We start from the raw sequence: 24,844 nt of genomic DNA, 5'->3' as shown, positions 1-24,844 counted from the left end.
TTCTTCTGGAAAACTGGATGGAAAAAAATATAGTTATTATGATTTGAAATGATTCTTGAGCATGAAACCCAAGGAACTTGAAAAACATTATCTTCATTTTTGATTACTTAAATGAGACATTCTAAAGTTAATATCCCAATCTTGTCATTTCTACTGTATTAATTTTTTTTTTTTTTTTTTAAGATTTTTTTATTTATTTATTTGAGAGAGAGAGAATGAGAGAGAGAGAGCACATGAGAGGGGGGAGGGTCAGAGGGAGAAGCAGGCTCCTTGCTGAGCAGGGAGCCCGATGCGGGACTCGATCCAGGGACTCCAGGATCATGACCTGAGCCGAAGGCAGTCGCTTAACCAACTGAGCCACCCAGGCGCCCTCTACTGTATTAATTTTTATACATACACTCAAGCAACTCTTTATTCAATTAAAATGCATAGAGAATGTCTTTCTCCACCCAGGTTTTCAAAGCATTCAGATTTTGATAATCACCCTGTCCCAAGAGGGTAACTCTCTTTATGGATAAATGATATGAGGCTACGGACCTAATCCTATTCCAGTCTACTCAGAACGCTTGGCTATGCAATGGGTAGTTCTTCTGAGCCTCATAATCACTGGGTAAAGCTGAGTGTACTCATCCCCCACAGACGTGATGAGGCACTGACCTTTGGCTGAAGTCTGGTGCATACGAATCTTTTTGGAGGCCACAAACTGTAGCACTTTCTCCACATTATTCTTCATCTCCTGTTGGTTACTGGGACTCAGCTGTACCCCATTCAGTTTTTCTCCTGCTGTTAGAAGAGAGAAAACATATGAAGGAAGGGAGGAACACTATCAAGGTTTCATAATAGCCAGATACCGAGAAAGGGAATATTTGATGTAAACGCTAAGATTATATATAAATACGCAAGTGAGTTAAGCCTGGGTGCTTGTAATTTGGATGGGGAATAGGAAAGTAAAAGCCTTTTGGAGGGTCTTCAAATTTTCAAAGCTATACCCAGGGGCCTGTGAAGTTATCGTGTATACATTTACTCATTCAACAAATACTCATTGAGCACCCACTGGGTGCCTGGCACTATTCTGGGCACCAGTGAATCAGCAATGAACAAGATGGACTAAGTCCCTTCCATTGCAGAGGTCTATCTCTAGGGATGACAGACAACCAAGTCAACCAGTACATGTTAATATAATTTCAGACAGTGATAAGTGCTATGAGGAAAAACAAAGAAGAGTAGGATCATGGCCTCCCCGATATTACATGTGGGCAGAGACCTGAATAAAGTAAGAGATATTAAGATTTGAGGAGGAAGCATTCCAGACTGAGGAATTACAGGTACAAACACTAGGGTAGGAATGAGTTCAGCTTATCTGAGGAACAGCTACAAGCCCAGTCTGGCTGGAATGGAGGGAGAGGGAGGGAGTCAAATCCTAGGAGAAGGTAGACAGGTAAGCAAAGCCAGGTCATTTAAGGGTCTGTGGATTAATGATCTGTGTTTTTAAAAGTTGGCTCTATATAGACTCAGCTTACGTAGAGAGGAAACAGGGAGATTAGTTAGAAAATGAAACTAATCAAGGCAAGTGTTAATGATGGTTTGGGCTTGACTGGAAAAGGCTGACAGGTGAGAAGTCAGATATCAGGTAAAATTTTAATATAAAGCAGATAGCACATGTGAAGGGCTGGCTATGATATATGAAGAAAAGAGAATAATCAAGGACAACTTCCCAGTGTTCTGCTTTAATAGCTGAGTGAATGGGACCATCCTGTGTTACTTCAGTGAAGAAATCTGGAGGAGAGAGGAACTGGTAGGGAGAAGGATATCCAAAGCTCTGACTGGGGCCTGTGCAGTTAGAGCTGCATTTTAGACATCCGGGGCGCCACACTGAGCATGGGGTTGATATTCATGTCTCAAACTCAAAGACAAGCTTAGAGCTAAAGAGACGGATGTGGGAGGAGATCACTTGGGGACAGAGATAACACAAGGACTAAGGACTGAACATGGAGGACCTCAACACTTAGAGGTCAGAAAGGAAAAAAGCCAGCAGTACAAACAGGGGGAGCCAGTGAGGAAGGAGGGTCCCGGAAGCCAAGTAAAGAGTGCCTGAAGGAGGAGGGAGGGACAAACTGTGTCGAGTTCTGCTAAACTGAATAAAATGAGGCCAAGCCACTGGATTTGATAAGGCAAAGGCTGTGACCTTGACGAAAGCAGTTCCAGTGGAGGAGTGGATCAAGAGCTTGATGAAGGCATGTTAAAGAAAGAATGGGGAATAAGGTGGTGAATTCAGCGAGTTTTTCCATATAGCAAAGTCACAATAAAATGCAGCGTTTAAGAATCTGGGTTTTGGGAAACCAAGAATACATATTCATATTGCTTCTATATGCATAGAACATCTCTGAAAAGAAATGCAAGAAATTGCTAACACTGGTTGCTTCCAGAAAGAACACGTCATTGGTGCGGGTAGAAAAAAGGCTTTTACATCCTTTTGTGGCTTTTGCATTTTCTATCTGATTATATTTTCAAGTATAATCAATGCAAATCAGTGAAAACAAAGGTTTGAAATGAACTTTGGAATTAAAACAGGTCTAGTTTTGTACCTCTGCTTTGCCATGGTAGAGTTATGTGGCCTTGGAAAGTCGCCTAGCCTTTCTGAACCTCATAAATGAGTAAGGCGGTAGTACTCATCTCATCCCGATAGCATAAATCATCCAAAGTAGCTTAGCACAATTCTCGATATATTCTAAGTGCTCAATGAATTTATTTATTTTTATAAATCTTCTCTTTTAAGCTTGGTTTCCTGAAAATGGGGATGACATTTTCTGCTTCTCAAGGGTTGACCACTGAATGACATCAAATTAAATGAGATAAAAGTGTTCAAAGGATGGCAGCTATGACTATTACCATTGTCATTATTATAAATGGATGCTGTGGTGAGCTGGCCCAGTGGGGTAGCAAGCTGGGCTCCTTCCATGCCACTTGCAAGCCCCACATCTCTCAAGGACTCTAAGCAAGGTCAGCTGATTAAAAGAACAATAAATGTCGGAGTGCCTATTATGTGCTGGGCACTTGGGTAGGAGTTGTGGAGACAGGAAAGGAAAGTTACACTGTACCTGCTCTTAGAGAGCTCAGTCTACAGGGGAGAGATAGGAAAACAATTACTGCTCAGTGAACGGCAATACTATCATAGTCACAGAGCTGTGGACAAATGCTATGGACATAGGGTATGATACCATCCAATAAGAGCGCCTGGCAACAGCTCCAGGGCTCCCCGAGGACGAGCCCTTTCGTGGGGCGATATGGGAGTGTTGCGGAGGGGTCCTTTTGCTGGTAAACCCTCCTTCTTTTGGCCTGACTACTATTTCCTTTTCCGGCCTTGGTTTAGACATCAGTTCCTCTGGCAAGCCATCCCTGAACCCTAGGACCGGATTGGGTGCCTCCATCCACCCGCGTGCTCCTCTATGTCCGACCCCATCAGAGTCCTAAGTACATGAATGGAATTGTGTTCACTTTCCAGTCTTTCCAACTAGATTGGGACACTCCTGAGAGCACAGACCGTGCTCATAATCACATTGCCAAAGCATAAATCAGCGCCCGGCACACAGAATTTGCTGACTCATAAATACATGAATTAACATTGGGCAAGCATGTTAAACCTTCGATACTTCCATTTCCATATATTACAGAGCAGCTGCAAACAGCTCTGGAGGGCATGTGGAGGATAAAGAAGGCATGTTCTGGCATCAGAGTCCAGGGCCAACTGACCAACGATCTCGATGAGATACGCCAGGATCACCCCATCCCGAAGATCCTGTCGCAGGTCCTGCACCGGCTTCACTGCTGGCCTCTTCTTGAGCTGTGCATTCACCCAGGCCACATACGCCTGAAGCTGTTGCTGGAAAATCAATGGCGGAAATAAGAGAAAGGTTGCATATCATTCTTCTCCTCTGCCCCGCACCTTCTAAGGCAGCATTTGACAATGGGCTGTGGCGGGAAATCCATATCCAGAGGGAGGAGGAGGTTTCAAGGAAATAAAGAAGAAAGATGGTCAGACATGGAGCATGTGCTAAAATTTCTAGTTTAATGCTAATCTTCAGGGAAAGTTAACCGCTGACTTGGTGGCAGTGTAGACACGGATAAGCAGATGAGTGTTTCGATGACGATGACTCCTGCTTTCCTTGTGTTTTCTCTGTTGAGCAGGGATGAGGCCCAGCAAGAAGCACAGCCAGTTTTTGGGTGTAATCACTGCTGCCAGCAACCCACTGTGCTTCCAGGAACAATCACCCGTGTCTCGAATGCACAATGGACAGTGATACTCAGAAGGCCGGTCTTGGGGAACTAGGAATAAACAGCAAACCTGCTCAGAACTGCCTCTCCCATCGCTCTTCACAATGAGACTTAACTGAAATCATCTCAGGGTCAACCCAAGATTTATTCTCCTGAGCCCATAATCCTGGGATTGCTACACAGTTAGTGTTAATCCGTGCTTCATACCGCCAAAGAGGATCTAGTTGCCTAAAACCTGCACAGAGAGGGAAAAGAAAGGCTTTGGTGAGCAGTGCCCTGAAGACTTGGGCAGGGGGGAGGGAGAACTTTCATTTATTGTGAGACTAAGCCAGCCAGTATCATCAGAAGCCTGATGGGCCCAGATAGGGACATATGACTCATCCCCGTCCTAGGATAACCTTATATATTCCATTTTCTCCCTTACACAAAGCTTGCAGTCAGGTGTTTATTCTGATTATGCATTTTTTTCTGAAGATGGGCACTAAATATCAAAATAACATGTGAACAATGTCCCAGAAGCAGCATCAGCTCTGTCTGGTTTCTGTAGAAGCCCAAGACCCTGAACGTAAAAATCAGGTTCAAGGGCTAACGGGTATTAAGTTACAATCTGGTTAAAGAACACTTGATTTCTAAGCCGCAAGTACTTCGTCAATGAAATGATGTTGGAAATTACTCCCTGACTGCTTCCTGAGCTTAAATTAAATCTTCATTACTTTCTCTGTGTCGATATGTGGGAATAAATGAACCCTTTGTAAGACAGTACTAAGGCAATAATCTATCAGCTGCTGACAAACTGTAGGAAGTGCGTATCAGCTGGTGGTGGGGGTAGGAATACAATACCTGCATGAACTACACACTAGTTTTGGTGTTTGATGTGTGTTTTATTGTATTAATGAATGTACCTGAAATAGGACCTGCCACATAGTTGCTGTCATTATTATTTTCATCATTATCACCATCTAATTCATTCTCACAAAAGCACTGAAGGGTCAGTATCCTCTCCATTCTCTGGATGAAGTTCAGAGAAGTTACGTAACTTCCCCAACGTCCCCAGCTAGGACAGAGCAGACGTGGTATTGAAACACAGGAAATGTGGTCCAAGCATTGACCAAGGGCTTCGTGCTACCCAACTTACTCTGCAGAAGAGGGGTGGCTGCACCTTCTGCTTGATATGGGCCAGACTCCCGCTCAAGCTCTGCTCCTTCCCTCCTACTCCACAACCACAGCACGGTGGGAGGCAGACCAGGCAGGCAAAAGGGTACCTCTGTGGTAAACCACTCTGCTCTGGGGAAAAGGCATTAATGGTAACAGCTGGCACTGACCTAGCTTACATATAAAACTCCTAATCAAAAGAATATCCAATGGAAAAAGGACAGTCTCTTCAACAAATGGTATTGGGAAAACTGGGCAGTCACATGTAGAAGAATGAAACTGGACCATTCTCTTATACCATACACAAAGATAAATTCAAAATGGATTAAAGACCTAAATGTGAGACAGGAATCCATCAAAATCCTAGAGGAGAACACAGGCAGCAACCTCTGTGACCTCGGCCACAGCAACTTCTTGCCAGATACGTCTCCAAAGGCAAGGGAAAGAAAAGCAAAAACAAGCTTTTGGGACTTCATCAAGATAAAAAGCTTCTGCGCAGCAAAGGAAACAGTCAACAAAACTAAAAGGCAACCTACGGGATGGGAGAAGATATTTGCAAATGACATATCAGATAAAGGGCTAGTATCCAAAATCTATAAAGAACTTCTCAAACTCAACACCCAAAAACAAATAATCCAGTCAAGAAATGGGCAGAAGACATGAACAGACATTTCTCCAAAGAAGACATACAAATGGCCAACAGACACATGAAAAAATGCTAAACATCACTTTGCATCAGGGAAATAGAAATCAAAACCACAATGAGATACCACCTCACACCAGTCAGAATGGTTAAAATTAACAAGTCAGGAAACAACAGATGTTGGCGAGGATGCGGAGAAAGGGGAACCCTCCTACACTGTTGGTGAGAATGCAAGCTGGTGCAGCCACTCTGGAAAACAGTACGGAGGTTCCTCAAAAAGTTAAAAATAGAGCTACCCTACGACCCAGCAATTGCACTACTAGGTATTTATCCCAGAGATACAAATGTAGTGATCCGAAGGGGCACCTGAACCCCAATGTTTATAGCAGCAATATCCACAGTAGCCAAACTGTGGAGGGGGCCGAGATGGCCATGGATGGATGAATGGATAAAGAAGATGTGTTCATATATACAATGGAATATTACTCTGCCATCAGAAAGAATGAATACTTACTATTTACATTGACATGAATGGACCTGGAGGGTATTATGCTGAGCAAAATAAGTCAATCAGAGAAAAACAATTATCATATGGTTTCACTCATATGTGGAATATAAGAAACAGCACACAGGATCATAGGGGAAGGGAGGGAAAACTGAATGGGAAGTCATCAGAGGAGAGACAAATCATGAGACTCTTAACTATAGGAAACAAACTGAGGGTTGCTGGAGGGGAGGTGGGTGGGGGGATGGGATAACTGGGTGATGGGCATGAAGGAGGGCACGTGATGTGATGAGTGCTGGGTGTTACACGCAACTGATGAATTACTGAACTCTACATCTGAAACTAATGATGTACTATATGTTGGCTAACTGAATTTAAATAATAATTAAAAAAACCCCTCCTAACCAATCTCCCTGTACCTAATATCATCTTCAACCCACCCTCCACACATTCCTGTTTCAAATCCCTCACTGGCCTCTCTTATCTTCAAGATAAAATGCAACCTTCTTAGCTGCATTTAGTCTCATGTGCTGGCTGCTACCTCTTCTCCAGCTTTACTCACTACCCTCTCGTATGCCTGCCACATTTCAGTTTGTCCAAACCATGCGCAGTGCCCCCAACACACTGAGCCATCCAGCCACTCTCCCTCCCTGAGCCTGGTGCCCTCCGCTTAAGGTTCAGCTCAAGCATCACCTTTCCCAGGAAGCCTTCCCTGACCCTCCCACACACTTCAGCTCTGATCTTGAGGATGTCCTGTGTCACACAGGGCTCTCAGAGCACCAGCCCAACCTGAGCCCACACTTTGGGGGTTGGGGAGGGGTGGCAAAGGGGACAGTGAGCTCAAAGGAGCTCAGGTCTGAACTACGCTCTATGCAGGGAGTGATAACAGTTCAGAATTATTGGACTTTAGAGTAACAGGTGCATGACAAATATCTGAGTTGGTGCATCATTTGTCACATTTCATCAGGCTGAGACTTAAAGTGACTGCAAACGTTAATAATGCAGGGGCAGACGAGAACAAATGGTTTATGTTAGGCCAAGATCATTCCTACCTGAATAACCACAGCCTTCTGTTGGCTACTGAATAGAAGTCCTGTCTGATACAAAACTGATCAGAGGTTCTAACAGTACTTTTCATGCACATTAATCTCAGCTCTCGTCTTCAACAAAAGAGGATTCTACAGCATGAACAATAATAATAGTCACCACTGTTCTGAACACCTACTCTGTGTCAAGAGTTATACTAGGTCCCTCATTCATTCATTCATTCATTCATTTATAAACTCTATGCCCAATTTGGGGCTAGAACCCACAACCCCAAGATCAAGAGTCACATGCTCTACCTACTGGGCCAGCCAGGCGCCCCTCTGCTAGGTCCCCCATGAACACATTTTTCCTCATGCTAATAGGCCAGGGAGATTTTACTGTATCTCTATTGTCAATTGGAAACTGGGACTCAAAAAAGGTGAAATAACTTGTTCCAGGTCACCCAAACAGTAAACCATGACTATGAAATTCTAACTCCCAAGCCAATGTTCTTTTCACTGGACCACACTGTCACCTAAATAAATGTATCCCTGAGGTTTCAGTGAATCTCCCTAAAACTCTCAGAAGTCACCTTAGTCTAAACCAGTTTCTCCCCCACATCCAGTGCTTGGGTCTCTTGAGTAATAATCTACACTAAGTAGCTGTCTACTACTCCAAGTATGGTCCACAGGCCAGCAGCATCAGCATCACCTGGGAGCCCATCAGAAATGCAGACTCTCAGGCTCCAATCCAGCCCTACTCCATCAGGACCCATACTTTAAACAGATCTCCTAGTGATTCATACACACATTAAAGTTTGAGAAGCACTGTTCCCATCCCTGGTTGTGCATCAAGATCACAAGGGAAGCTTTTAAAAAACACAGACATGTAGACATTACCCCATTGAATTTTCTCCAGGGGGTATAACTTAGAAAGCTTTATTTTTCCCAAGTTCCCTCATACGATTCTTGAAGAGCTAACCTGAGTCTTCTAGCTAAACACTCCAGTTCCCTTAATGAAGGGGTTTCCTAAACCCTGATTACCCATCAGAAGCACCGGTGAAGCTTTTTAAAAATACTAATGTCTGGGGCCCACCACAGACCAGTCAGAACTTCTGACGGTAGGGCCCAGGTATATCAATATTCCTGAAGTGCTCCTACATATATCCAGAGTTGCGAGCCAAGGTCAACACCCCTTACATAAAATGGTTTCAAGTATTATTGATCTCCTGTCTAAATCTCTCTGAAACCAAGACATCTAGAACCTAACATAATACTCTGGGTATAAAAGGAGACATGAAGATTCCTCATTCTAGACATTTCTTTTTTTTTTTTTTCTTTCCTTTTTTCTTCCTACCTTGGCCACCAGAAAACACTGTCGACCCACACTAGTGGGTTATTCAAAACCCCTAAGTATTATTTTTATTTTGTTAAGTGTTCGTTTTGAAATAATTTCATACTTACATGAAAGTAACAAAAATGGTATAGAGAGTTCCCCAATCCCCATTCCCTAGCTTCCCCAAATGTTTACATCTTACAGAACCACAGTACAAGATCAGAACAGGTCATCCACACTAATACAATACCATTAACTAATCTCCAGACCGTATTCAAACTTCACCAATTGTCCCACTGTCCTTTTACCGTCCAAGATCTCACACTACGCTTAGCCGTCATGTCTCGTTGGTCTCCTCCAATCTGGGACAGTTGCTAAATCTTTCTCTTTCATGATCTTGACAATTTTGAAGAATATTGCCCAGTTATTCTGTACATTGTCCCTCAACTTGGGTTTTTCTGAAATTTCTTACTGATTAAATTCAGGTTATGGATTTTGGGCAAGAATAACACAGAAGTCCTATTGTACCCTTCTCAGTGCATCATATCAACAGGCACATGATGCCAATACATCTCATTATTGGTAAAATAAATTGTGATCAAATGGTTAAGGTAGTGTCTGCCAGGTTTCTCTACTGTAAAGTTGCCATTTTCCCCTGTAATTGGTAAGTATATTGTGGGAACATGCTTTGAGACTATGAAAATATCCTTTTTCTCATCATCACTTTACCAGTCCATTTTAAATTGAACATCGATTTTTCTTTCCTGAAAAATCATTGAGTTTTCTTTTCCTGATTGATTACTATGACATTCCCCAAATGATGATTTTTCTAATTCCATCATTCCTTCTACAGTTATTAATTGGAATTTCTAATATGAGGAGGAGTTCTCCCTTCTCCCCCTATTAACTTATTTACATCAGTATGGGCTCACAGGTATTTATTTCACTTTTATTTATTTATTATATTAATCCATTACTATCATTATTTATTTTGCTGCTCAAATTGGGACATCAAACATCAAAACATCAAAATGTTGGTTTCTGTATCCTTTTCATATGCTCCAGTCACTTTTTAAAAAATTGTGGTGGGGGCACCTGGGTGGCTCAGTTGGTTAAGCGACTGCCTTCAGCTCAGGTCATGATCCCAGGGTTCTGGGATCGAGCCCCACATTGGGCTCCCTGCCCAGCGGGGAGCCTGCTTCTCCCTCTCCCTCTGCTTCTCCCCCTGCTTGTGCTCTCTCTCTCTCTCTGTCAAATAAATAAATAAAATATTTTTTAAAAATAAAATAAATAAAAAATTGTGGTAAAAAACACATAACAAAATTTGTCATCTCAACTATTTTTAAGTGTACAGTTCAGTAATGTTAAGTATGTTCACACTGTTGTGCAATGAATCTACAGGTATTTCTCATGTTGCAAAATTGAAACCCTGCACCCGTTAAAGAACAAATCCCACTTCCCCCTCCTCTCAGCCCCTGGCAACCACCATTCTACTTTCTATGAATTTGAATACTTTAGATAACTCAAATACTGGAATCATACAGTATGATGCCTTTTTGTGATTGGCTTATTTCACTTAGCATAATGTCCTCAAGGTTCATCCATATTGTAGCATGTGTCAGAATTTCCTTCCTTTTTAAGACTGAATAATATTCAATTGTATGTTTACACCACATATTGCTTATCCATTCATCTGTTGATAGACATGTGGGTTACTTCTGTTGTGAATACTGCTGCTATGAACATGAGTGTGCGAATACCTCTTCAAGATCCCACTTTCAATTCTTTTGGATACAGACCCAGAAGTAGGACTGCTGGATCATATGGCCCGATCATGTTTTTTGAACACTTCCTTACTTTCTGGCATCAGAAGATATTCCACACTCCTCATCTTGTACTTTCCTTGCCCAGCTCTGGAATCAGCTATTTCTCAAAAGAACTCCGATTCTTTTTATTGGAGAATAGCTTTTAGAAACCAAACTTTGGGCATGAGTTGTGCTCATTGTTACTGCGGTAACATTCTTGGCCCTCTCGGTAGTAGAGTAGGAAATACATGGATATATACACACAGACACACATGTCTGCATTTACTTATCTTGACAGAGAGACATACCAGGAATTACAGCATAAATTACACGGATCCCTCCTCTAACCCAACCCACAAAATTCACTTCTTCCAGTCCCTTTTCTTCATTATAACTCCTTTCTCCCAGTGAGAAACCCGACTCTTACTCTCCACTATATATTTACTAATATTTGCTCAATCCTAGAGAACATATAAAACAGCATCAGACTTGCTAACTCATACCGTGTGAAAAATTACTAACCACAATACAGTATTTGTGCATAGTTCTTTTTGTCTTTAGTCTTACAGTATTAGTCAAAATACTGATTCAAAGTCACTTAAGTTAGTTCCCCACCCCCTTTGGTATGGTTCTGTTCTTCATTTGTAATACAGTTGGGTTCATTTCTTAGTTTCAGTAGTCCATTGTGGGTTCCCCCCACATTTAGGATGATTAGGTTAAAGATTAACAAGATTCCAAAAGTCAGAGCTATACAAAAACATCTAGTCAGGAAGGTGTCACCCCCCACCCCATCATTCTTTCTACTCCACTCCCTCCTCTGAGTTCTTTCCACCCTCTCCTACTCACCCCATACATAACCAACTTCATGAGCTCCACTTTTTCCTTTCCTTCTTGTGTGAAAAATAGCACGGCATTGACATTCTCTTTGCACTTGTGCTTTTCACTTTGCTTCACTTAATATATTCTGGAAATCATTCCATACTGGTTTAGAGATTTTTCCTTATTCATTTTTACAGCTACTGTAGTACTCCATTATGTGGATATGCCATAATTTATTCAACCATTCTCCTATATGTGGGCATTTAGAGTTTTTCCAAGGCTTTGCAATTACAAACAATACCACAATGAGTGGCCCTATGCATGTGTATTTTCATGCTGATACGGGTCTACCTTCAGGGTAGATTCCAGGAAGTGGGATTGCTGGATCAAAAGGCAAGTAGGTGGATAATTTTATCAGATATTGCCAAATTCCCTGCCAAAAGTGTTGTATCTGTTTGCATTCCCAAAGGAATGCATGAGAGCACACCTTTCCACAGCCTTGCCAACAGAGTATGTTGTCGCACTTTCAATTCTTGCCAGTGTGATGAGAAATTTTATCTTAGTGTTGTTTTAATTTTCATTTCTTTCATTATGAATTTAAACCTGTTTTTGTAGGGGCCTCTGGGTGGCTCAGTCAGTTAAGAATCTGCCTTCAGCTCAGGTCATGATCTCAGGGTCCTGGGATTGAGCCCCATATCGGGCTCCTTGCTCAGCGGGGAGCCTGTTCCTCCCTCTCCTTCTGCCCCACCCTCCATGCTCTCGCGCTCTCTCTCTTTCAAATGAATAAATAAAATCTTAAAAAAACCTTCTTTTTGTAGGTTTAATAATCTATTTTATACCTTTTACCTTTTATCACTTTTTTCATATCTAAATGAATTGTCTTTTTCTCATTTTTCTATCAAAGTTTTTGGTCCTTTGTCCCTTTTTTTAGAATTTTTTTTAGAATTTTAAAGAATTTTTTATATCTTAGAAATGTTACCCTTTTGTCTTTGACATGTGTTGCAGATACTTGTTTGTCAGTTGTCCTTTGACTTCACTTATTTTGTCTTTTTGGCCATGAGTTTCTATTTTTATATAATCACATTTATTGATTGTTTAATATATTGCCTCTGAATTCTGAATCATGGTTAGAAAGCCTTTCCCTTGATTGAGGTGAAAGAAGAATCTACCTGTTTTTTTTCTAGTTCTTGTATGGTTTCCTCTATCATTATGGTCTCTGGCTACTTTTTGGGTATATAAAGCTACTGATTTCAATATGTTAATTTTATATCCTGTTACCTTATCTTTTATTGTTTGAGTTTTATCACTAATTCTCTTTGATTTCCAGGATTATTATTTTTTTGCAAAAATAAATAGTTTTATTTCATTACTATGCCTTGTGCCTCTAATCAACTTCTCTAGTCTAATTGCGCTGGCTGATACCTCTGGTACAAAGTAGAATAGAGAATGGGCAACCTACCCTTGTTGCTAGACTTTGAGAAAATCCTTGCAGTGCTTCCCAATTTAGGAAGTTACTGGTTTTAGGACTAAGGTATATATATTTTATCATGTTAAATATATCAATCAAGTCTTATTTTCTTGACTGTTTTAATGAAGAATGGATGTTGAATTTCAATAAAAGGTCTGTCAACCTTTATTGAGATAATCTTATGATTACTTTTCCTGAGACCTATTAATAGGGTATACAATATTAACGGATTTCCTAATAATGAGCCTACCTTGCATTCTTGGAATGAAACCCACCTGATGATAGTGAATTATATGTTTAATGTTGTATTCTATTTATTATTGCTATGTTAATGTGTATATGTATGGTACTTTTTCATGGGTATTCATAAATATTAATCTGTGGTTTCCCTTTTTGCACTCTCTTTGTCATGTTTAGGCATCAATATTATATTTGCTTTTTGAAAAGAAGTAGGAAGTTTCTTTTCCTTTTCAATGCTCTGAAATAATACATAGAACATTGGAACTATCTGGTAATATGTGGCAGTTTGGTAGAATTCCTCTATGAAATAATCTGGAACTGGTACTTTTTTTGATAGCTTCTTAATAGGATTCTCTCTTTCTTCCATAGAAAATTATCTGTTTAAATTTTCTGTCTCTTTCAATGTGGGTCATCAGCATTTCCCTAGGAAATTATCCATTTCATCAAAGTTTTAAAATGTGTTCGCACAGACCTCAAAGACTCTTACTATTTGTTGCTTCAATGGTTACTTCTCCATTGTCACTTCTTATTTTGTATATTTGTGCTTTGTCCCTTTTTTCTTCTGCATTGTGTTAGCTAGCAGTTTGTCTATTTTGATAATTTTTTCAAGAAGTCTTAACCTCTAAAACCATAATACCTAGAACCAAACACAATACTCTGTGGGTAAAACCAGACACTCAGCTTCTTCATCCAAAATAGTTCACATTTTTTCCTCCTCTCCCTCCCTCCTCCTCCCTTCCTCCTCCTCTTTTCTTTTTTTTGTTAGCACCTTACATTGTTGACTCACACTGAACTGTCAACGAAAACCCCTACATAATTCTTAACACGTTCTATTAAACTAATCTCATCCATCTTCATTCTTGTAAAACTGGTCTTCTTGATCCATATTTACCTATAACAAATTTTACTTGTTAAATCCCATCTCACAAGATCCTTCTAGATGGTTATCATTTCATGCATTCATTTATTCAAACCAACCTACATTGCTAGGAATTGTGCCAGGTTCTGCTTTTAAAGGCACATAAATAACTATGATACAAAGTAATTATGGTGGCAATAGAGAAATATTAACAAATACTATCTGTGCACAGAAGGAGCAACAGGATGGAGGATGTGGGGATCAAGGAAGGGTCTAGAGGAAAGAAGACATTTGTCTGGTTCCCTAAGGATGTTTGCCAGTTGGAGAAGGGGAGAAGGGCATCCTAGGGAGAGGTGGTGAAAGAAAAAAGAAAGAAAGAAAGAAAGAAAGAAAGAAAGAAAGAAAGAAAGAAAGAAAGAAAGAAAGAAAGAGGGAGGGAGGAAGGAAGGGGAAAGGAAGGAAGGGAGGGAGGGAGGAAGAGAAAAGGAAGGAAGGGAGGGAGGGAGGGAGGGAGGAAGGAAGGAAGGGGAAAGGAAGGAAGAAAGGAAGGAGAAAGGAAGGAAGAAAGGAAGGGAGGGAGGAAGGAAGGCGAAAGGAAGGGAGGGAGGGAGGAAGGGGAAAGGAAGGGAGGGAGGGAGGGAGGAAGAGGGGAGGGAGGAAGGAAGGAAGGAAGGGAGGGAGGGAGGGAGGGAGGGAGGGAGGAAGAGCAGTGAAGGCATATGGAATCCTGGAGGAATAGCCAGCTAACAAATTCGTGTGTGGGCAGAGCCTTCAGTGGCCGGCGATGGGGAAATAGGTCAGCACAAGACCTATCTGCACTTAGACTTACAGCTCAAAGACCTGCAACAGCAACATGTGGAGTTTTGAAACAGGAGGGTGAAACAGTGAGACCTGCATCTTAGAAAGGTCACTCTGGACACACAGTAGAACACGGGATAGAACGAGAAGCATCCAGATTCGGAGAAACCAATGAGGAGACCAGGCAATAATTCAAGTGAGGGATTATGAGAACCTGAACTGAAACAGTATAATTAGAAAATTCCAGAAACAAGTCAGGTGACTGATAGGATAAAAGCAGTGACAAAAAGAGAAGGTCCAAAAAGTTATACCTGGGGGATAATTTGCTTTCACTGAGATGGAGAAAATGTGAAGAGCAAATAGTTCAGTTTTGAACAAGAGTCTGGGCTATTTGAAGCCATCAGAGTAAAGATGTTCTACAGCCAGTTGGCAAAATACAGGTGCTAGAGCACAGGAGATGGGGGCTGGGTGGGAGATGCATGTTTGAGAGTATCTGTGGGTGACAGGCACAGGCCAGGTGCAAATGAGACAGTAACTACCATCTACTGAGTGCTTACTACCTGCCAGGACTGTGCTAAGCACTCTACCACATCCTTTCCTAGGTATATAAAAATAAATATATAATGCATATTTTAATTTTTATATAAATATTTATTTATTTATAACCCCCCCAATGCACGCGTGCACACGCACACACACTGATCCTGTGAGGAACTATTATTCCCATTTTACAGATGTGGAAACCAAGGTTTGAGAGCAACAACATGTGCAGGGTCACAGGGCTGGTAAGAGGCAGCAAAGGGATTTGAATTCAGTGCTGACCCCAAATCCTGGGATCTTACAACACCCCAAAAAGTAAGGTGAACTATAAAACATAATTTGGCAGGAAAGAGGTCACTGAAGGAAAAGAAGAAAATGAAAATGTACTGACTGCCAACTCTTGTCAGCCACTGAATGAGGCACTTTTTATGCATTATCTCCTCTAATTCTCATACCCAATCATTAAAATCTGTATTATTAGTCCCATTTCTTATGGAAAAACTTGCTCAAGACCACAGCACTGATAAATGGCAAAAAAAGAAAAAAAAAAAAAAAAAGGTGGGGGGATTTGAAACCACTCTATCTTAGTCCAAAGAATATAGTGAGCAAAAAATAAAATTATTGGGGTACCTGGCCAGCTCAGTTGATAGAGCATACAACTCTTGATCTCGGAGACGTGAGTTCAGCCCCGCATTGGGCATAGAGATTACTTAAATAAATAAAAATTTTAAAATAAAATAATTTTAGAATAGGAAATCTGATAGATAGAAAAAGAATCTGGGAATCCGGGGATGAGAGAATTTTAAGACTGGTGGTCAATAATGTCGAACACTATTGAAAAGTCAGGCTAAGGACTGGAAAGCCCATTTCGATTAATAATTACCAGGCTTTGGTGACCTTTTTGAGAACAGATACCATAGAGTGGTGGGTTAAAAGTCAGAGGGCAGCAAACAGAGAAGACACCAGGAAGCAGGTAAACCCAGGCAGTGAGGGGAGGAGAACGGGTATTAGCTGGAGGGGAAGGTGGAATAGGGAACAAAGGTGTTTTAGGATGAGAGAACATCTGGAGGCCGAGATGAGGGGTAGGTGGAGGAGAAACAGACACAACGGGATGGTGTGAATGATGGGGCAAGGTTTCAGAGGAGAGGACAAGGGCCACTTCCTCCTCTGATCATTAGGAGGCAGGAGAAGGTACTTTTGTAGAGAAGTCTGGAGGTGGGGAAAAGGTGTAACTGAACTAACATGAGTTCGCTCATACAAAGGAAATTTTATTTGTAGCAGATAAGGAGATCACAGGGAATAATTTCTAAAGCTGCAACTGCCCAAGCAAAGGTGGATGGGTTCCTTTTATTTAGGGTTAGGATGAATATTTAGAAAGAGGAGCCCTGCCATCGTATGTAGAGGGGGGCATAAGGTCACACATGAACCCTAAGGTAACATGCCTAGACATACGTTGTGCTCCATCCTGGGCAGAGATTTTAGCATTATAATGAGTTGAAGGTAACTGTCGGTCACTCCATGGGTCACTCCATGGTCCATCTACGCAGGCAGGAGTCAGGGGTTAAGCTCAAACTGGTCTGGGCAGTCTGAGCAGTGACTGCTCGAGGAGTATAGTTTCGGTTTACAGCCATGGGGTCTTTCATCTGAGTTAAGAGAGAAACTGGAAAGAAGAGCTCCAGGAACAATGGGGGACAAAGATCAGTGGGTATACACAGGTGAACAGTAAAGGTCAGGTCTTGGGATCTAGCTGCTAACCAGGGCAGTGGAAGGAGCTCCAATCCAGTCGCCCCTCTTCACTATGAAGTCGGCCCGCTTGCCGTTAATAGTGAGTGGGACAAACAGAATGAAGGAGGCTTCAGGAAGGGACACTGCAGGAAGCTGGAAAGTACAAGGAATGCTAAACATGCCCTGGAGACACCAAGTTCCTATTCTACCCAGACTCATGTCATTTAAAAAACTGATAAGCACGCAATCATTGATATCATGGATGAAATCATTGATAAAATACTTCTGATTGAAGAAGGGCCTTTGTCCTGTCGCTACTATGTCGGCATGTTGACAGAGACTCCTGAACGGCGGCGTCTCACAAAGGGACCAGAGACTGAGGACTGAGTGGGGCTACTCTCATTCGCAGGTTGGGGTGCCCGGGCTTTAGGTCTCCACCGGCCCAGGAAGTCTAATCTGGGGAGCCGAGCACTAAACCAAACCTCCTCTTTGACCTGAAGGCATGTGTACCTCACACCCAAGGGGAAGGCCAGACCCTGTTCCTGCTGTAAATGCCTACTGCTGGCTCAGAAGAAATGGATTTGAAGTACAAAGTAGACACTCAGGACGACCAGCCACACCACCACCTCCCCCACCAAGACGTTTACCTTTAAAGAGGCCTGTAGTGCCGCCTAGGCCCTGAGTAGCTCTGCTGCTTGGTTTTAAAATTTACTAGAGCTACTTCAGCAGCAGATGAAAGACCATATGCTTTTTGCAAGAGGCTGTTACTCTCTCGGGGTTGGATCGGTAGTTTTATTTTTCTCTCTCCTCCTCCTCCTCCTCCCTTACTCTCTCGGGTTGGACTAGTAGTTTTCTTCTCCTCCCCCTCCTCCTCCTTCTTTTTTTGGCCCCATAGTCTTTTCTCAAATTCTAACTCGTGTGAAAGGCAGATATGTAAAATAGAGAAAAGCTTCCCTGGTTAGGGCCAGCGTGGGGGACCCAGAACCTAGCTCACTCACCCTCTTTTTCTCCACCTCCAACCCCCTACCCCAGAGACATGAAATAACTTCTTAAGGGCTTCTTGCAGCAGGTGGGAAAAAAAAAAAACCCACTAAACGGTTTAGTTCTAGCACTATCGCTTTATCAGTCAATTATTCAGTGACAACAAGATGCAATAGGTTTGGCAAAATGAAAATATCTGGAATATTAAGATATACTTCTTGAATATGCCCCTAGTTCTTGTTCTGTTTCCAACAACAACAGCTGGAGAATCACAGCAGGACAATAGGTTCAAGTCAGGCCCACGGGATTAGGTATAGTAACAGCTCTTGGGGTGGCTGCCCAGGTCACAGTGACTCCCCTTCTGTAGAAACGTGCCCCCTCTGCAGACACAGTGTGGGCCCCAGGACTCGACTACTATGATATCCCCCCCCCCCCCCCCCATGGCCACAGCTCACTGGTCCAGCTGAGTTGACTGTTCAAGTCCAGCCAATCTCTGGAATTTTATGATCTGGCCTTCAGGAAGAGAATCCGTCTCCTTCTCCCCACCCATCTCTTTTTGACAAAGTTGTAAGATAAAAAACTTAGATGTTGCCGTAGGCCATGCTGCCCACCTGCAAGAGAAAAGCCATACGGAGTGAAAGGGAATAAAGCCACCCCACAGAAAGCACCAGAGATAAATGGCAAAGAGCAGAGGGAGGGAGGCTCCCAGCATTTGACTTCTTGATTTTCATTGAGACTCTGCTCCATTCTTGCCCTTTGCATGGTTTAATTTTTCAGCTTTTCCTTGGATTCCATGAGTCAGTAAATTCCACTTTCTATTTCTGCTAGCTCAAGCTGGGTTCTTGGCACTTGCCCTTGCCACCAAAGTAGCAGGACAATCAAACATACAGCGTCGGTGACAGCACAGAACTAACCTTGGTCCAGAATTAACATCTCTAACTTGTTCTGGGGAAGGTAGAAAGCTGCCTGTGTAATCCAGAAGTCTAGAAAGACGGGGCTTTTCTGACAGTCCTTTCAGGCATCAGGGGGGAGAAAAGTAGATGCGGCCACAGGGAAAGCTGGCTGAGCAGGATTTTGGCTTGATGAGCCCGAATGGCCATAAAGCTGTGCGAATAGTGGTAACACCAAGGAGTGGCTGGAGTGGGGAGCCCTTAGCAACTCCATAATCTCCATCAGCTTCCTCCAAGCCACTCCAAATAACCCTACAATAGAAGTTAAAACTCTTCCAAGCATTGACAATTCTATCCACTATCTTCACTTCTGCAGGAATCTTGACCCTGAAACCTCTCTTGCGCCAAAGGTTACTTTCTTTCTGTTTCTCTTTGGAACCTGCCCTTCCTTCCAAACAAGTTTGCAAACCCAGCCTCTCCTATCTCCTCTAAGCCTCAAGGTCAAAGAGACTTCCTACAGGGGACTTGTTTGGTTAGAGTTGCAAAGAGCACTTACTGGGCTTCACCAGGAAAGTCTGTCATCTACTGTTCCTAGTGCAGAAAGCATCCCAAACTGAGCTTTGTGGCTCCCTGCTGGCAAGCAGGAAAGACAAACAAGAGAAGCAGTGGGGCTCTGGTGGTGTGCTGGAGAGTTCAGGAGGAGACCTGACTGGCTCCGGAAGGAAATCAGCTTCACAGTGAAACCAGATGCCTGTGTGGGACCGAGACCCTCCAGCAGCAGAAGATGAGGGGTTGGGGATACGCTGCTGAGAAACTGAGGGGAAAGCAGGAGGTTTGGAAAGCTTGAGTTATTACTGGCCTGAATTCTGCCAGTAAGAGAACATAATATGGTGTAGCCTTTCTATTAACTCTTTCAGGCCTTTACTGAGCCAGGAAAGGTGACTTACTCATTGAACCTGGTGGCTAATTAGGTAAAAATGAAGCTCACAAGTAAAAATATCATTACATTTCTTCTTCCTATATGGGCCATGCTCTTCATATTAGTGTTCAGCCCAGTGGTCGAAGGATGATATACCACAAAGTGAAAAACTAAAGACTTTATGAAATATTTCATTTCCTAACCTTATTTTAAAATTCCCACTAGTTACAAGTTCCACAAACACTCTGTTCCTTCAGGAGTACATGTTATAAAGTAAGTGCTCAATAAATGCATGTGAATGAATGAATGAATGAATGAGACAGACATCACTGCAGATGAGTGTCCCCTATCCTAGAAACAGAGCATGGAGCCCACTCTTAGGGCCTTTGGGATTGGTTCCCTGTCCCCTTATCATACCTGACCATTGAAGGTCATGTTCATGACTACTTCAGTGGGGCCTGGTTTGGGGATAATACATAAGGAAATATATTCAGTCCAGTGTCATTTTGAGACTTTGGTCCCTGCCACCTACACAAGGCCAGTCATGGCCAATGAAGCATTTCCAGTTCTTCCCAGTCTCTCTGAAGTGCCTGGGGGAGCGGCACCTGGCAAACAGTGCCCTATCACTGCTCCACACGCCTGGCCAGCCCATCACTCACCATGAGGAACATAAAGCTGCCTGAGAGCTTGCTGCCAGGGAGCATCTGTTTAGCTGGCATTGACTCCTGTGGGAACAAAGCCAATGAGCCTGGGTGAGGAGAAGAGGAAGCAGTCAGGATAAAAAAAAAAAAAAAGGGTTAGGGAGTAATAGTGCTTTGTTACATTAAAGACTTAACAGGCCTTTTAATTTCTACAGCAAAGCACAGAGGAATTCACTGTGGAAATGTGTGAAAGCCTTTGGCTGGCCCCAGGTCGCAAATCCTACTTCATGGAAGGCACAGGGCTCGGAGGAGTGATGTTTGCTACAGCCGCTCCAACCTGCCAATCCTCTTCCTCACTCATCCTATGTACCCCTTGTGGGGATGACACCAGACAAAGGCTCTCCTTGTATTTCTCAGGGACTGCCACGCAGATGAATCTCCATGTGGGATCTAAGTTTCTACTATTCTGCTTGGAGGGAAACGGGTAGGCAAAGTCTTCCAGGTCGTACATTTCAAAAATTAAGGCTCAGACAACTCCCATCCAGTCGACCAACATGTTAATAAATCATCCCCCATAAGTTTCAGTCCCTTGGGCCATTTACACCACAGCCAGGCTCAGGTTCGCTCTGCCTGACAAACAAGATTTCTATATCACCACAATTTTCCCAAGTTTGATACACTGAACATTTACTTTATTTTCACTGACCTGTGAGCTCCACTAGGGAACAGACTCTATGTTATTTGACTTCTATTTCCAGAGCCTGGCCTGGTGTCTGGTAAACACAGTAATTCAGTGAATGCCTGTAGAATGAGTGCTTCCATGCCTGTTTACCACACTAGCAGGAAAAAAGAGTTTGGCTTCAGTGAGCAGATAGGTTGGGAAATATTTGGTGCTTTTCAGGATATCATTAAGTAGAAGAGATCCCTATGATCTCCCATGAACACTACCTCTTTTAGGATGCTTATTGTGGTAAGCATACTATTACGGTTTAAAAAAATTTTTTTTCAGCACACCTACAAATCTCTCCCTATAAATTCTCTGGAAGCAGGAACCAGGTGTGTTTCAATTATTTTATCCATCCCCTCACCCAATAAATGAACTAAATAACCGAATGAATGAATGTTTATTGACCAAACCATATTAGAGTCTCAGGTCTATCAAAACCTTCCAACACAACCACCCAAGTCTTTTTAAAAGAAAGTTCAGCCCCCAGAAAAACACTTGCAGAAATTTATGTTGGCACATCAACCAAAGACAACATTCATAGGACAACATCAATACCAAGTAGCAGAGAAAACAAATAGCTTTGAGGCGCATGCAGAATGGGGAAAATGTGAACTGTGGATAGCCTGGCCAGGCCCAGAGCACAGGAGACTGGGGATGACAGCCAGGGTAGGCTAGAGAATGTGGCGGTAGCCAAAATTTGTGGATAACTCACAATGCAGATCAACCATGTCAGTAAGAGGAACCGCACTGACGACACTGACCTAGATCAGTTCTGTGGGGAATTTGTCAGGTGTGCTGAAGCAAGGGCTTTATCCAGGGAAGGTGGCAGAAGAAAATCGTCATGCACAGTTACGCATACTGGCAAATGGACCGAGAAGAGGGCCAACAATGGGTAGAGGGAAGCCTTGATTCAGAGGGTAGGGTTTCTCTCTGCTGCAGGGTTCCCTTATAATTAACCAATTAGAGCCACAGCTTCATTTCCTGTGGCAGTTTTCTCTGCCACACAGAATGAGGTCACAGCCCTAACCACACAGATCTATAAAGCATCTGGGAGATGAAGAATGGTTTCAGATAAGCTTGGATCATTCCCCAGAGATGACTGGACACATGTGTGGTATTCTTAGCCTCAGTAGGAAGAGCTTCTCAGAGGAATCAAAGTGTATTCTGACACCAGCTTTTAAGTCCCTATTTACATCCTTATCACATGACTCTAACAAAAGAGATAGAATATTACTAGATCTATCAAGCAACTCTAGAAGCTGGAATAAATCAATCAGGGCTCCATCAACTCTGAAATAACAAATCGTAGCAGTATTCAGTAGTACTACATATGATACTCTAAGTGAAAAGAATTATTTAATATAATTTATTATGTATGTGAAAGAATTATTTAAACTCTCAGGGGCCATTGGGATTTAACATATTACTATGAGTAGTATTTAGATGATGTCAATTTCTCAGAGAAACCAGAAATACCTATTGGCTATCAGAGTTCCAATCTACAAATAGAAGGGATGGATTTTACATAAGCGCATGAAGGGGACAGAGGGAAGCATACAGGATGGGCAGGAAAATCAAACATCAGACAGGGACAAGGGGCATTACTGCATTATTCTAGATGAGTTCATTATAAAGTTGTGTGCGTTGTTTTGATGAAGAGACTGTGTTACCACCACAAACAGAAAACTCTCCCACTGTCCTTTCCCCTTATGTCTTACCAGAATGGGAGATCAGGGGATATTTATGCAAGCACTAAAACAAGAAAAAGACAGCCAAGTCTTTTGGCTCTTTGGTTGAAAGGTTTGGAACTGAAAAGGAACCGAAGGCAAAGGCTAGGGCTGACTGTGCTGGTTTCCTCCGCCTAATAAGACAGTGGGACCTGACACCCAGGGGCTGAGTTAAAAAGCGGGGAAGCCATAGAAGGACCTGAGGAGCTTCTGCCACAACTGGTAGATGGGTCAGACCGTATGAAGCTTGAGACCAGGGGAGCCCCAGAGGCCAAGAGTGAGAGAAGAGGAAGCAGGAATACTGGTAGCACTTAAAGAGGTGGCTTCCGGGCTCTGTGGTGTTTCATCTCTCAGACTGTGGCTCTTTCTTAACAATCCCCTTACGTGTGTTCAGGGAGGGCTGATGCAAAATGAGGAGCCCTGCAGTGCAGGCAGGATGCAAGCTCCGCCCTTCCGTGAAGGCTGAGACATCCCTGGGCCAAAGGAAAATCCCAACTCGGTTCATTAGGTGGGGACAGCATTTCTGCAGTTTTCCTGTGTCAGGAACAAGGCTGGGGCACAGGGGCAAGGGCTGGGAAGGTTCCGAGACAAGTCGGCTGCGGAGCTTTTTAATTAGAAACAGGAATTGAGGAAAGAATGTACAGTGCAGCGGGAGAAAGAAACTCTTACACACACATTCACGAGAAGGGTCACCTCTGGGGAACAGGCCAGGATTGGAGGGGTGGCCAAAGGCACAGAGTCTTGCCTATAATGTTCATATTAAGAAGAGAATGGATTCATGTGTTGTTTAACTAAAAACTGATCTTCAAAAAGCCTTATATTTAAGAAGGACATAGAGGGAAGAAAGAGAGAGGTGGAAAGAAAAAGAGAGAGGAAGAAAAGATGAAAGACACAACCAACAGCCTAGGTCTCCTTGTAAAGGTCTCCCTGGATGCTGGAATCAGGTGACCCAAAGGGGTGGGGCTTGGAAGCGATGGAAGACACATGGAGCAAATCACAAGGTGGGGGGGAGAGTCCTAAACCAGAATTTCCTGGGTCACAAGAGAAGGAAATGGAAGAAACAACAGAATTCTAAGAGAAAACAGTGAAAAGAAAAAGACCCCCAGCCAGTCCTGGCCCATACTGCCGGTCAGATCGAGGTCCAGTCCCCCCACTCTCACACAGAAGGGAGCAAATGCTGGTTCCCCTGAACGGGGCCAGGAACTCAAGCAACCTCTCTCCTCTTAGGTCCTGTCTGCCAACCATGCCCTTGGTTGTGAAGAAATCCACTGCTCGGAAAATGGAAAGAGATACAAACACGAAGAGAGCACTTCATGTGGACCACCTAGTCACCCTGCCCTCTCTCAAACTTTCCACCAATGCAATTCCACCCCACCCCTAACTTGGCCCAGCCAGTTAGATCCTGAAATAGAACGAGCACTCTTGCCATACATGCCGGGCTTTCCCTGGGGATTTTCTTGGGGAGAATCCCCGGGAAGAGTGGAGACCACCTCTTTTGGAAGGAGATGACCTCTGAGTTTTTGGTCCTGTCTGCTGGGCTCAGGTAAGCCACCAGGGAAGGGCATCGCTCAGGGGAACCGGAGGCAGGCGGCCCTTCAGATTTCTCCCCTTTAGCCATCTCGTCTGCCCCGTACCCACCACCTTGGCCCCTTAGGGCTCTGCGGGGGAAGTGATCTGGGGTCCCCCTGAGGATGGGGGCGGAGAACCCCTTCCAGAGATTAGGCGGGAGGCGCTGGGGGGAGGGGAGCTGGGCGTGGGAGGAGCAGACAGTT

General features: G+C 43.1%; 1 protein-coding gene across 4 annotated transcripts in view; it reads right to left on the bottom strand.

Moving 5' to 3' along the window:
* The window catches only part of DIXDC1 (DIX domain containing 1), a 66,874-nt gene that overhangs the window by 33,051 nt on the left and 8,979 nt on the right, over window positions 1-24,844 (bottom strand). For 3 of the 4 annotated variants that reach the window (XM_032427814.1, XM_032427816.1, XM_032427813.1), the window contains 2 exons: window positions 3,751-3,880; window positions 658-783 (listed from right to left, as the gene is read on the bottom strand). In XM_032427814.1, the coding sequence (XP_032283705.1) occupies window positions 658-783; window positions 3,751-3,880 (256 nt within the window). The remainder of the gene's footprint in view (window positions 1-657; window positions 784-3,750; window positions 3,881-24,844) is intronic. The other variant, XM_032427815.1, reaches the window with a different exon arrangement.

Source organism: Phoca vitulina, unplaced genomic scaffold (genome assembly GCF_004348235.1).
Source record: "Phoca vitulina isolate PV1807 unplaced genomic scaffold, GSC_HSeal_1.0 scaffold38, whole genome shotgun sequence".
NCBI lineage: Eukaryota > Metazoa > Chordata > Mammalia > Carnivora > Phocidae > Phoca > Phoca vitulina.
Note: the sequence above shows the minus strand (reverse complement) of the source record. Positions and strands in the feature narration are given on the sequence as shown.